Source organism: Meleagris gallopavo, chromosome 12 (genome assembly GCF_000146605.3).
Source record: "Meleagris gallopavo isolate NT-WF06-2002-E0010 breed Aviagen turkey brand Nicholas breeding stock chromosome 12, Turkey_5.1, whole genome shotgun sequence".
NCBI lineage: Eukaryota > Metazoa > Chordata > Aves > Galliformes > Phasianidae > Meleagris > Meleagris gallopavo.
Window position 1 is genome coordinate 3,742,288 of NC_015022.2, and position 14,566 is coordinate 3,756,853.

The 14,566-nt window shown below is 33.6% G+C and overlaps 1 protein-coding gene across 1 annotated transcript in view; it reads left to right on the forward strand.

The window, feature by feature from the left end:
* Nucleotides 1-14,057, forward strand: part of ZNF280D (zinc finger protein 280D) — a 47,346-nt gene extending 33,289 nt beyond the window's left edge. The window contains 1 exon segment of the mRNA XM_019619398.1: nucleotides 11,322-14,057. Coding sequence (XP_019474943.1) covers nucleotides 11,322-11,955 — 634 coding nt within the window. The 3' untranslated portion in view covers nucleotides 11,956-14,057.
* The last annotated feature ends 509 nt before the right edge of the window (nucleotides 14,058-14,566 follow it).

The window sequence follows — 14,566 nt, forward strand, 5'->3', positions numbered from 1 at the left end:
TGATTTCACCGCTTCTGATCTCATCTATAGTTCTAGATAATCTGTGGCAAGTTCATCCATCAACGAGATGTCTAAATATATGATGAGTTTTCATTTTGTCATGATGAACATCTAGTGTTCCTCCAGACTCAACCTCCTGCTTACAGTGGATATATTTCTTGATTGAACCTCACATTTACCAGCTTCCAAGTAACTTAGTAGATAATCTTACTCTGTGGTCAGTTATCTCTTCCTGGTTATAAGAGATCTGATGAACAATCTGATAAACACAAGCTGTTCTTGATTTGCAACTCTTGCTTTTTCTGCATAACTAAATTTTCCAAAGTTAATCTGTTTTGGCTGATATTTTTGTCCTATTCCCTTTTCATGTAGAAACAGAAACAATTTTAATTGAGCTTTTGCAGCCACTGTGTTTTTGCTAGTAACAGCAAAGATCATGTCATCCATTGCCTTTGATGCATATTTTGAATGAGCATCTACACAGTCAGAACTCTTAAGTCTTGTTCTTTTTGCTCCTTTTTAGTCTGACAGTGTGTTCTGTCTCGTATGCTGTTCAATTTCAATCATCAGCTGTGTACTATAAGTTTTTCTTACAGGACTTGTTTCTGTTTAGACACAATAGCATTCAGTAAGTGGGATCACTTTTTCATTATGAATATGCTTTTGTAAATCAGAGGAAGCTGAATCTGTGATATTTCACTTGTGTTCAGATTTCTGTCAGCAACCAAAATCAGAGTATGGTTGCAGATTTTTATGGCTTTGAAAATTTTTCTCTAAGAATTTACTGCAAATTACACTGGATTGATACTTCACTTTGAAGTTAGATGATTTGGAAGATTATCATTTGGTTCTTTTACCGTTTTGCTATGGAAGTTAGTTTAAAAAATGTCTAGTTAAAACACTTCTAAGTTACCTACAGATTTTCTAGCCTTGTTTAAGTAAGGGTAGCAAAACAGCTTATGTAGAAACGTATCATGGCATCCTGTTTCCATTTGCATTAAGTTTGGAGAAGTTACTTAAGTGAAAAACTTGTAATATAAAAACAGTACTAAATCATGTAGATAAGCCTGCATGACTCATGCCTTACTATCCCTGATAGTCCTAATTGCTGCCAGCTTACATGAATAATGCAGCATATTGGACCATGTCTGCAAAGACAAAGCATGAGAGTCTGACAAGAAAGTGAAGGCTTGTTTTAGGCTTTAAGAGAAGTGAAAATATTTGTGACTGCTCAACTTTGTATGTAATTACACTTACTTATGCATAATTATAATAAGTTAATTTGTGGCTGTATCCATTGCTAACCTAATTTACAAGTGAGAAACTGGAGACTGTATCAAGACAAATGTTACCATCTTTCCTTTTCCATTCATTCATTACCAGTGTTAAATGCCTTAGCATGGAAACACCTTTTTCTTCTAACTATGCATTCATGTGTACTATACCATGTAACATTTCTTCAAAGTAAATTTTTTTGCATGTAGTGGTAAGGGAAAATTGAGCTTTACTGTGAATCTCTTGCCCTGTTTCAAGTTATTTAAAGTATTGTCTACTAAAAATTCTATGGGTTTTGTTTTTTGCTATTTAAATATACCCCAAAGCAACAAAAACCAAGATGAAGGCTCTTCCATTCTTTAGTTGCAAACAACTTGTTCATTATTCTTGGATGTGGTTGAGCTGAGTAGCTGGAAAGTTCCTTAAGCCATTCAGTTACGGCTTAAGATGTTAGCTGGAGCTAATTGTCCTAGAAAAGGTTATTTCTTTTTAGGAATGGTCAGAAAATGGATGTTTGGTGAAAGATTCCAGCTGTTTTTCAGTACTATTTAACCTAAATATGGTATGGGAGCAACTGTGTGGCTGTAGGGGTAACCTGGCAGATCCCTGGGAAGAGTTATTCATGATTTAAGCTGTGTGTGCGCACAAATGTATATACATTCCTTAGTGTGAAGGCAAGCAAAGCTGTGACTGCATGAATTTCAGAAATAATAAGTTATCTGTGTTTGGACTGTGCATCTAAATGTTTGCTTCTTTTGTTGACTCCAGATCTGTTCCATTAGCCCAACATGACTCATTGTGTAGCAAACGAAGTTTCAGATCAACCTGAATTCCGATTTAAAGCATCTAAAGGAATGATCTTAATAAGCCAGCTTTTATTCTACAGTCAAAGCCTGAGTCTCTTTGGTTTTTGTGGCCAGTACTTCCTATTAAGTATGTCAGTCTGAAAATTTTTCTTCAGCTGTTACATTTTGTCTGAATTATTATTGGATAGAAGACTGGCAATTAGGGGTTGCTTTTCACTGTTCTTAACTGGAAGTTTATGTATAGTAAAGAATCTTTTGGGACCTGTAGAAAGATTTCAAAATTGTGGACCAACAGGCTGTATTTACTAAAGAAGATCACAATTTTTGTATTGTTTTCACAAGATTATGTGCAGAAGTACTGTAGCTTCAGTTACATAAGAAAGTAGTTTGCCTATGTTGCTTTTTGAAAACGTGAGTTGGAACTCTTTGGAAACTGAACTACTGGACCTAAAGATTTAAGGTTTCTTAGCATAAAAGAGTCAGGAACATAACATCATAGAGTGACTGTCTTTGGATTTTGCTAATTTTGAATTAGAGCTGCATTCAAGAACCAATTCTGAAATAGCAACAAGGTTGAGAATATGTATCAGTAATCCAAGTTGAACTGTATTAACCAAGAGGTGGTTATAACAAAATCTTATTCATCTTGTTTGCTTTCAAAACACTGTGATCTGTCCCGTATGTTTATAAGATATTTAAAACTATAAACAGGTATTGGATTCAGTTCATAGCTGATGAATTTTTATGACAAAGCTTAGATTTATTCATTCAACAAGAACAGTGTTTTATCCTTTAGTATCTGATTTGTCTAGGTTGTTTTGCCTTTTCCAGAGTGGTTACTGATTGGTTTTGGGCAAATGCAATTTTGAATGGATTTGTTTAAACTCTTGTATAGATATGATTAAAACAGTGAAGTTAACCTAAATATCTTGTTCTGCATTATCTTCTACTGATATTGCTACTCATGATTAAACAAAGTATTTTAAATCCCTACCCCCCCCCCAAAAGTGTTATCATTTGATTTATCCTGACACTTTTTCTTTCTGTTACCTAGATGAGCATTGTAACCATGCTGAAATACCAGTTGTTATTTAAAAAAAAAAAAAAGTATTTTCCTAGTTACTTCTGCCATGCTTTGTTCCAAATTAAGGTGTAATAATAAAAAATAAATGGTAGTAACATTAATAACAATAACATTAATGTTATTAATAGAAGGTGTGCATGATGTGCTGGAAGGGTGGGCTAAAGCTCTTAAAATAAAAATTCTTGAAAGAGCATGCTTTTAGCACCATTTTAAAAATTAATTTAGGAAAACAGATGTGGGTGCATATCAACCTCGTATTAGTATACTTTTTCATAAAATTTAATTTGATTAAGCTGTTTCTTTTGTCAAGTGTGTTGTACTCTGCAGACAGCCATTAAGGCTCAGTAAGATCATGAATCAATTTATGATTAATAACATAATTTAAATAATAACAGACAGCACCATACTCCAGTGGAATTAATTTGCTTTTAATGCAGCATCGACAAAGAAGATACAGATGTAAGCAATTTTTAAGGTGTTTGTGCAGGTTTTTTATAGGAAACTTTTGAAAGCTTAGCTTTTATATTAGAACAAGGCTTGTTAGCCTGGTTAAGATAGTCCTTGCTATCTCTACAATAGCATTTTCTTTTCTAAATACAGAAAATCAATGTTAGTGATATTGTGATAAGCTGTTTAATTAATGTGGTTTGAAAAGTCAATAGATCTTAATAATTTATAACTCATCTAATGCACTTGACTGTGCCTGTATTTTGAAGGAAGTATCTCCTCCAAGTTATAGTTGGAGTCAGTTGCAATGTTCTACAGTTGCCCTCAAGTAAACCACAACTTTGTCCTGAGTAATTAGGTAATGGTAGATATTTTAAATAAATAAATATAAGTATAGTTTTATGTACTTTTGAAAAATAATTTCAGCAGATTTGTCATTTCAGGTCTTAAATACTTGAATCATTATTTAAAATGCCTTTATGGTAAGAGAATTATTCTTCTTGTAATGCTAGAAGTACCAGTAGCAATCTGAAGACTGTTGATTGCTGTTTTTCATGAGATTAAGTTGCTGGGACAGGTTACACAGAAGCAATTTATATCACAGTTTCTGTACAACCAGTAATATATTTTTAGAATCCTTAAATTCTAGCCTTCAGGCTTTCTCTTAGAACCCTGAAGTACATTTAAGCTCAAATTTAAGTATGAACTTTGAAAATTGATTTCAAATTACCAAGTTACTTTCTTAATTGCTGTAAATATCTTCATCTTTTGTCTCTGTTTTCACCATACAGTATTGAAAATATTGAATCTTAATTCATTGTCCTCTAGGTTAAAGACTAAAATCTCCATTAGAGAGAAAGAAGCTAAGTTGGAGGTAGCGTCTTTTCTTTTCTCCACAAAATGTAAACGATATCTCTGAAATTCATAAATAATCTGAAGACATGATAAAGTTCTACTTTAAATATACATATCCTACTGTTTTATGGAGTTCAGAAGATATGCATAGTGCTAAGAGAGACAGCTTTCTGTGTTTTACTACTACAGTGGTGGGACATTTTTGTTAGGTCAGCCACAGAAACATTCCCAGTTTGCAGTCAGTCTGGCTGGTTGATTTGTAGTTCAGAATCCAAGGAAGGAATGATTTAATTGCCTTACATATGTATCTTTGTCTTCAGGGAACCTCAAAATCGACTTGAAATATAACCTGAGATTTGGCTAGGTACTGATTTCAAACTCTTCTTTACTTATTTTATTTGTGTTTCTTTAAGGAGGAAAATCTTTGGAAATGCCTCTTGAGGCCTGAATGGCTTTCTTGCTAAGCATGTGAGCTATTATGCAGCATTCTGATAAGCCTGTCTGTCTTAATTCAGTTGTGTTAAAAGCGAAAGGATTGTGAAACATAAATAGCAGAATCTTTTCTGTCCGTAAATTCCGTTACCACTTTAGGCATATTTGTTTTGTTTGTTTCTTTTCCTTCTTTTTCATGCTTTAGAATTTTTAGAATGCATTTCCTACAGTTTCAGTGGGGGACCAGCTGTGTAAGAAGTAGAGAAGATCTGGAATTTCTGTATTTTGCTTCACAAAATGTTGTCTCATAATTTTGATTTTTATTTAAAATACAACAAAACAAAACAAAAAAACAACCGGAGCCCTTATGAATGGAGAAGGTGGAGAATACAGACAAAATACCTATGTTGGTTTTAGCTCTCAGTTCTCAGTTGTTACTCAGAGTACGAAGCAAGACTTGTCAGAACTGTGAGTTGCTTTTCACTGTGGTTTGGGCCACATGGGAGCTCTGGTTACTGGGTGCTGAAGAACCAAATATTTAAATGGTCAAATTCAATTGTTTAAAAACGTAGCATATGAGATTTAGAGAGAAGTCGAGAAATCTTCCTTTCCATGTAGTTCCTCTGTTGAGTGGGGAAGGCTCAGTGAGACCTGAGGAACATGATGGGTAGAGAAGAAGGTTCTGTAGTAGACCAGCTAGAGCAGTGTAGATCCATACTTTGCAGAATGTGGAGGTGGAGACATGAAGTTGGAAAGTGTTTCTTGTGATAGATTTTATGTCTGTAGGAATAGTACAACAGAAATACAGCCAAGTGTGATAGAAATATAGCAGAGGCTCTTTTAGAAGACAGCATAAGCCTAGCTGACCATACGCCTTCAGGATATTTGCTGCATGATTTGGTCCTACTGAAGCAAAATATACCACCTCTGTGGAGACAAATATTAACAATTTATAATACTATTGATGCAGGTTTAAAATATCTTAAGAGTTTGCGGTACAAGTGGTTGAGGTGCTTATATTTCTGTACACAAACCTCTTTTATTGTAAAACCAGAATTCACTTACTTGAACAAAAACTAGGTTTCTTAATTTTTTTAAGCACATATAATTTTCCTAATAAGAGTAAGATAATATATGGACAGAATGCTCTGTGATAGAGGAGAAGCTTTTAGAAGACTGCTTTGACAATTTTTCCACTGGCAATTAAAAAAAAAAAATTAACTTTTTACTCTTCTTTAAAAAGAAAAATAAAAAAAATCTGATCATGCTGTTCAGAGTTCAAAAATTGTTTCATTGGGCGGATGCATTATAATAGACTCAGGTTTGTCCTGTGATGAGCTTTCTGATAAGAATCTTCTTTATAATTAACTTAAAGACATCTGTAGGGCTAAAACACTGCAGTGTTTTAGTATGCTAACCTCAGTTTTCTCTCTTGTTTTTCTGTTGGCTTTTTAGCAAAACAAATTTTGTCAAATTAGTTGTTCTGGTTTTTTTTGTTGTTGTTTGCTTTTACCTTCCAAATAAAATGCTGTCAGGACGTAGTTCACGAGATCCTATTCAGTAAGATGTAATTACAATTGCATATATGAAAAAGGCTACAAGGATTGCTTTAAAGCTTTGTTGTTTTTTTCCCTTAACTTGCAAGATTTTGCAAACATCTGTATTAATATCCAATCTCTGCTTCTTAGATGTATGGGATGTCAGTGTGAATTTGTCTCTGCAACTTTATTGTAATCAGTTGATCATGGATAAAAATAAAGTATCATTAATTATTACAGAAAATTTCAAGACCTAGTTTATCTGAAGGAAAAACAGAAACACCAACATATGAAAGGTAATACAATAATTAGCTGCATCTTGAAGTTCAGTTACATAAAATAATACATGCTGTGTTATTTCTCAGGTAATTGAATGAGAATATTTTAATTAGTATTTTCATGATGTGTTTTTCTTCAACAAAAACTTTTGAGTAGCAGCTATAATGTACTCTAAAAGACACAAAGATTTAGGTTCTAATTGTCAAAACAGTGCTTAACCTACAAATAAGTCAAAGTTTGTGATAAATTGTATACAATGTTAAAACACTTTTTTGTATTGCATGAATTAACAGCTTTGAAAGGGAAAATGGGGAACAATTCTACAGCAGTAAATGTTAATCCTTGGGAATTCAGTATGTTGTGTAGCTGTTACAACTACAGATCTGAGGAAAATAGTAATTGTGAGTTTTAATGTCTGTCTGGGAAAATAGCTGAAATTTTACATGGCTTTGGGCAAATAGTGTGGGCAGACTTAGGTATATGGGTGTATATACATTACTACTCCAGATCCCATGGCCTGAAGTATCTTACTCCAATTAGTAGTCTTCAACAATTTTGATGCAAAATTAACCTTTAAAAGGTTAGTCAGAACACTGCTTCAGTAGTTGTAAATACATTTGTAGTACCTTCTTTTCAAAAATAAATTAAAAAGTAAATTAAAAAAGCAGTCCTGTGCTTTCAGTTTCTCGCTATAGATTATTTTTCTTCTCAGAAAAGTTTCTCCATTACCTTTCTTTAGTCGTATGTAGAGTACCAAATAAATAGAATTTTACTTTCACTTCTAATACTTAAGAATTGAGACTGGTTCAGGTATTCCTCCATCTTTAAACTACGGGTAAGTCATTATAATTGAATGCTATGTACTGCATTCTTCTATCTTTACATTTAAGTAGGTAAAATTAACGTCAATATATACACCTGCTCTTTGTTTCCTGTTGATTGGATTCTTGAGGGCTCTGCTAAAAGTTTGAGCTTGTTTGATGCATTCATGGATCAGAGCTTCTACTTCTGTTTCCTCAAAAAGAAATTTAGTTTGCACACACCAGAACAGTTCTATAAACCAAACCAGTGTTTGGGAACAGTTAGGAATTTGCCTCAAAACTATGCTGTTGGTTTGCACCAAAGTAAATGCTGCTATAATACTGATTTTGTTACCTGTAAGTACAGTCCACAAACTGAGGGTCTTCATGTGCATGCCTTGCAGCTATTGTGTATGCAGATATGTAAATGTCACCTGAAGCTCTGTGGTTTCTTTTCTTGCTGTAAGTATTTTCCCTGAATGGTTTTCAGGAGCTTAGTAGAAAATACTGATGCTCTAAAGAACGTTGAGTGAATGTGCATTGCAAAGGGCAACAAAGAAAACTTGAGCTAGTAGAGTTTAAAAACAAAACAAAAAAACAACAATCAGAACCACCAAAACTGAAAAAGAAACAGAGGCAGAGCCGATCTTCCTTCAGCCTTACTTAGCTCCCAGATCTTACATTTTCTATACAATAAGGAAAAATTCCTTTTAATTTCTAAGATTCTCTAGCTTGTGGTATTTGTATGCTTTCATTTAGTAGATTCATCTCTTGGACTCAAAATTATGTCTTCTGCAAGTAGCCTTATTCAAAAGCTGGAGTTCATACAGATGGTACAGCGGCTGGTTCATTAATATGGCCCAGTTTTCACAATCTGTAGCCATGGCTGGTGGCATGCTTTAGAAAATGAGTTGGTTGTTTTACTAAACAACAGCCAGGTTTTATATTCTAACTTTTCGCCAAAATCCTTATTTGATATTTTCATTTTCCACATTTCCTTGGTCTCTTTTTTTTTTTTTTACAGTCTCTTATACAGTACTGTCTGCGTATAGACTGGAAAGAGTCTTTCATTCCTACCATTACTTAAGTCTTTTTTTTTTTTTTCAGCTGCTGACTTACTATCAGAATGACTTTTTGAAATTCCGTATGTCATGAGTTTCTTTTTTTTTGAGGGTTTGAGGGTGTCACAACTACTGAGTTTTTTGCTTATTCATCAGCAGTTGTCAGCAGAGGTAAACTATTCCATTGGAGAATTGTTCAATATAAAGGAGCTTACTGATGTGTTTAGCAATACTAGATCACTGTTTTCTGTATATTTGTTTTTGTGATGGTTATTGCCTTACATAAACTGAGCAGTTTTATTTTTAAACTCTTGTTTTATTGGTATAAAACATTGGGGAGTTTTTTCTTCTGCATGAGAAATGAATGTAGAAAGTTTTTCTTCCTTCCCATTCCACACTTCCCACACTTCACCAAAAATGAGTTGATAGTGAAGAGGGCTGGATTTGGTCAAAGTTGGGGTTTGACTGTATGAAGATAAGGAAGATTGTTATGGATTTCCATTTTATGTTAAAGTAGGTTTGTCCTTTAAGAGTTTCTTGGTGTGAATGGTGTGTGAATGTAATCCATCTGGAGTGCCCTGTGTGGAAACGTTGTCAGTGCTAATGAGGAATTAGTTATTGCTTTATTTAAACCCATTTTTGCATACCTGTGTTCAAAAGTTGTCAAGTAAAGCATACTATTTTGCTTGTTAATTCTTCTCAAAGCTGCTTGTTGAAGAGTAGCAGCTAAAGGTCACATATATAGTTTCATAGAGTTGATTGGATTTTCATATGAAAGCAGTTCTAAGTACTTACTAGAATTTCTAAGGCTCTGTATAGCTAAAGTATTTTTCTGGAATAGGTGAGGTAATTAGGAGCAGGTGTGGTAAGGCTAATTATCTGTAGCTGCTGGGTAGTGAGCCTAGCTCCTGTGCTGGAACTTTGTCTTAAGTTTTTTCTGAATCATTACATTTTCTTTCTTTTTCTAGTAGTTTGAGATGGAGGAGAATAATTTGGATGAAAAAAATGTATATCAGGAAGTATTGTTTATTGTGTTAGTCTAATAAGTGAAAAAGGCACGTGTACTTGTCTGTCAGTAGGAGCTATTGCAAGTTACAATTTGGCAGAAAGGTTCACCTCCTGAGTTAATAACTGATTATGAATGAAGAAAATGGTGTCACAGTGAAATTATTATGACTATCTTAGCAGGCAGGAAGAGTTCACCATTTAAGATTCTTTGTAGTCTTTTACCCCATTCAAAACATTCCTGTGTCTTAAACCTAAGTAGAAAGTTGAATGTTCTTGAATTAGCTTCTTTGAGTGAAAGTAAAACTTGAAAACAAACTTGAGTGTAGCTTGTAGCACTTGGACTAGACTTTTGCTGTGCAGTTCAATATCACTTAGCATGTAGGCGAATCACTTTAACTTTTAGTTTGAAGATATATTGTAAAAATTTAATAGCAAGAATCTGATTATTTCCTGTTCCTTGAACTATCCATTGCTTAGCAAGTGGGTTTAGCCAGAAATGGGTTTCAAGCACATTTAAAACTATTTGAAAAAAGTACAGATGCTTTTTTGATACATTTAATACTTGATGATGCCATCTCTCTTGCATTTCTTATCTGCATATTACTGTTCAAATACTATTTGTAACTTTTAGACTCAAACATTAAACTGGGATATGTACTTGCTCCAAATTTCACTTCCTATATAAACTTACATCTGAAATCCAGCTTGTTCTTCCATGCCCTCTGCCACCTTTCACTGTTTTTGGTTTATTTAACAGCACCGTTTAGGGCAGTTAGAGATACTTGTCATTCTGAAGAATCTTGAGTGGGTTTCAAACTGTGTTTTTTCCAAGCCTAAATCTTCACAGCAAAAAAAAGGGCTTCCTCATTGAAATGATGAGAGAAGCCTGATGTTCCTATAACAAATAAAGAGAAATATCAGAAGGCAGGGTTTCATCTGTTGGAATATGAACATGAGCAGTTTGCATACAGCATGTGACAAAGTGTTTTATCAGTAAAGGTGGCATCTAAATACATAGTTGAATCTCTTTGGAGGATTCTCATCCCTCTCCCACTTCCCTTTCCTGATCACTTTACAGAACTGCATGTGGCTTTATTGAAAAAATACAAAAGTAAACAATAACTACTTTGTATAAAAATTTTTATATTGTGTTTTCTATGTTACTATATAATAAGATTCTCATTTTTACTTGCATGAATCAACACTGTTCTTTCCTTTATCTGTCACCATGTGGTTTTACTCTGAAAAGTGACTAAAATGCTCGTTCACCAATCTATTTATTGCAAATTTCTAGTTGATCAACTAAATTTTAGATTTGAATTAATTGTGGCTTCCAACAGCTAGCTTTTTTTCTTTACACTTGTTAGCAGTGCAGATTCAGTTTGTCAGTATAAAGGTATGAACTGGCTTATTTTTCTTGCACATCATCAACAGAAGTTTTGGTTAGTTGTATCTGCATTTGTGTCAAATTTGTGCTGTTTTTTTTTTAAATTCTACATGAGAAGAAGGAAGCAGCCTTCATTTCTAGTGATGAAATGCAAGAATTAAAGATACTAAAGCTGAACATATAAATGGATAAGAAAAATGAATTTGTTAAATTCAGCCCATCTTGCTATGAAAATTTTTAAGAAATAACAAATAGGAAATCTGCAATGCCATTTGGCTGTTACTTTGCAGAGTATAGCCACATGTTGCTTTATTATAACTTTTAGAAAAATAACACTTTGTTTTTTCAGCAAACAGGAGCTTGATTCTTCAGAGGAAACAAAAGAATGCAATAGAAACCAAAATGAAGTTGCATCGGTTGAAAAGACTGAAGAAAGTTCATCATTGTCAGATACAGAAAATGTTCCCAATTTGGAACTCCATGATAACAGCACGAAGAAATCTTTGCATGAGAAAGGAACATGTTGTGATTCAGATCATAACAAACAATTGGTAGGCGAGAAACAAAAATGTATTCATGGAGAAAGTGAGTTGAAAACTTGCCAAAGATCAGATGATGTTGTCTTGACTGATCAGACTAAAGTGCAAAACTTGGATAAAATTACACTTTCAACAATGAATGCAAAGGACTTAAAACTAACTTTGGGTGAAGATGTTAGTTTTGAGCAGTTCTTGAGAAAAAGAAATGAACCCGAATCAGTTAGTTCAGACATGAGTGAACAAGGCAGTATTCATTTGGAGCCTTTGACTCCGTCAGAAGTACTAGAGCATGAAGCAACTGAAATTCTTCAGAAAGGTAATGTTGCACCTTCATCAAAGCAAGCTGAACAACTCTCTGAACAAATAGACAAGACTTCTCAAGAAGACAGTCCCAGCAGAATGGAAACAACTGTAAACAAAACAGATGAAAACGAAGCAAGCTGAAATTACATTCATTTCCTTGTGTATTATATATAGTGATAGGAACACCATGGACCATTCCTGATGAGTGTGCTCATTGATGCTAAAGGTTTGGAGGTTGGGTTTTTTTGAGAGGAAAATTTGGCATATACAGATAACATATGCACAATCAAATGAATCAAGTAAATTTAGAAAAGGTAATGTGTTTTTAAGTTTATATGCCTGTTTCTTCTCTCATATAATATCTGAATAAACTGAGTTGAAAGGAAGAAAAAAATCTATTTTTTGTATCTGGAATAAGATTATTTGCAAGCCAAGAGAAGATTTTAAACTCTTTTAATAAAACACCAGAACTTAATATGAATTTAGTTCAAATGTTAAAATGAAGCACACTTGTAGCAATGGTTGTTGGTCTGCTGATAGCTGGGTAAACACAAGCTTTGGATTTGGTATCACATTCCTGTCTGTAAAAGCATGTAAACAATTATATGAATCTATGCACCTCTGTACAGGTGTAATCCTGCCAGACTGTAGACTTGACTTAAACTTTCAGTGAAAGTGGAAATATTACAATAAAATATATATATTTGTGGGGTTTTCAGTATGCAGACTGTGCAGAAATACCAGACATAATTGTACAAAGTAGGACATAATGCTAAAAGTTCTGTAGCTTTTAGGCTTTTACCATTGTTTTAAATATTCTTAGTGGTAGACCCATAGAAATGGTCTGTAAGGCAAACCAAAGTATGGTTTAATGTAAAATGTTTTAAGCAAGAAGGAAAAAACCCCGAACTGGAAGTACCAGCTGGCATGTGTTCTGCCATTTAGCAGCTGCTACTTGCTAACCCTTAGAAAAAAGGACACAAGAGCATATACTGTGGGAATGTACAGTTCAATTTCACAACTTTTTGTAGTCTAAGTTATATTCAAAAAGATAGCTGCTGGTTTTTTGTTGTTTTTTTATAGTTAGCAGTTAGGTGTAGAAATGAATATGACAGTAGCTTGCTCTTACAACTTCCTTGCTCCATTTGAAACATTCAGAATGTGCTTTTGACCTGGTTTTGTTTTTAATGTGTTAAATGTTTTGAACAGCTGTAAAGCACTGCTGTAAATTATTCCTTTTTTGAGTAAATATTTGCAACAAAATTTTGTCTTTGTGAATAATTTCACTGCTCAGCTTGAAACTTTGGGCATAATATTCCCACCTTCTTAAAAAAGATTTAGTAGCAGTTTGCAGGAACAGTTTCATTTTAAAGTTTTCATTTTAAAATTGTGAGTTTGATGCTTAAGTAATTTCTTTTTTTTTTTTTTTTAAGAATTAAATGAGCAAGTGCCTATGCATAAGAATATTTTTCTAGCTGTGTATTGTGGTTAGATGTGCTAACTTCTCCAGATTACGTAGAGATATTTTTCTGGACCATCAGCATGCAATTGAAGTTCACTTTGTCCTTCTGTGTTGTCTAGACTTGGCTTTTAAATGAGTCTAATCAGCAACAGCATTAACTTATGGAGACCATCTTGCTTGTTGTTGAAGTCTCTAAATAAACCACATCTCAAAATTGCTTAAGACTCTGAAGAGTCACATGAATTAAATTTTAAATTGCTCCTTAATTTTCATCCATGCAGATGAAATCCATGCCTATTTAAAATAAAAGTGGAATGACTTAAGTAGTCACAGCTCTTCTGCTTAAAGAATTCCAAATAAAATGAAAACAGACCAAAAAAAAAAACAAAAAAAAACTGAGAACAGTAAGTGGCAATATTCTTCTCTCCTTTGAAGTTATACTGAAATTGTTAATTTGAGGTGTTATTAACAAGTCTATTGTCTTCATGCAAGTAGACACGAGGGAATATAAAATACAGCATCCTAAGAAGGAAAGTTCAAAGGAGTAAACCAGCTATGGAACTTCTTGTATATGTTACTGGAGCAGCTCATGCGTGCATATGAACAAAGAGAAACCTGTGATATTTTTAATCTGAACGTTGATTTTACATGCCAATTAAATACTTTGAAAAATTCGTATGTGGTGTTGGCAAAGATTTAACTTCAAATGGAACCAGTTCTATGATACTTGCTTGTAACTTCCTCACATTTGTCTTTTATGCAATTAAATTTTTAAAATATTTGTCATTTTAATAATATGAATTTGGATGAAAACATTCTCAAAAGTATGGGGCATTCAAACTGTATGTGGAAAATGCAACTGAGTCTGGAAAAACCTGAGTATTTGACAAAAATACATGTGAATTCTCAGACACTTAATATGTAGAGGGTTGTTCATTTCAGTCTGTGTAGAGATTGCATATACATTACAAAGTAACATTAGGTCTAAAACCACCCAGATGTTTAACATCTGAAATAGCAACCCTTCCAAATGGAGCAAGAGAGTACTAGATAGTTTTGTAGCAAGACCATCAGACTGTTTAAATAGACTATTAAATTGTATAATGAAAGCAGTGGTATGCTATTTTTGTGAAGAATGGAAAATGTAGTTGTTTTTCCTATCTGAAGAAATCTGTTAACACTGCAGGAAATTGCATAATTATGAAAGTTAATCCCTTTCATGTATTCTGTTTGGTTCTTAGAGCAAACCTAAATAGATGCTTTTGGCTTAAGTCAAAGATAATTTACACT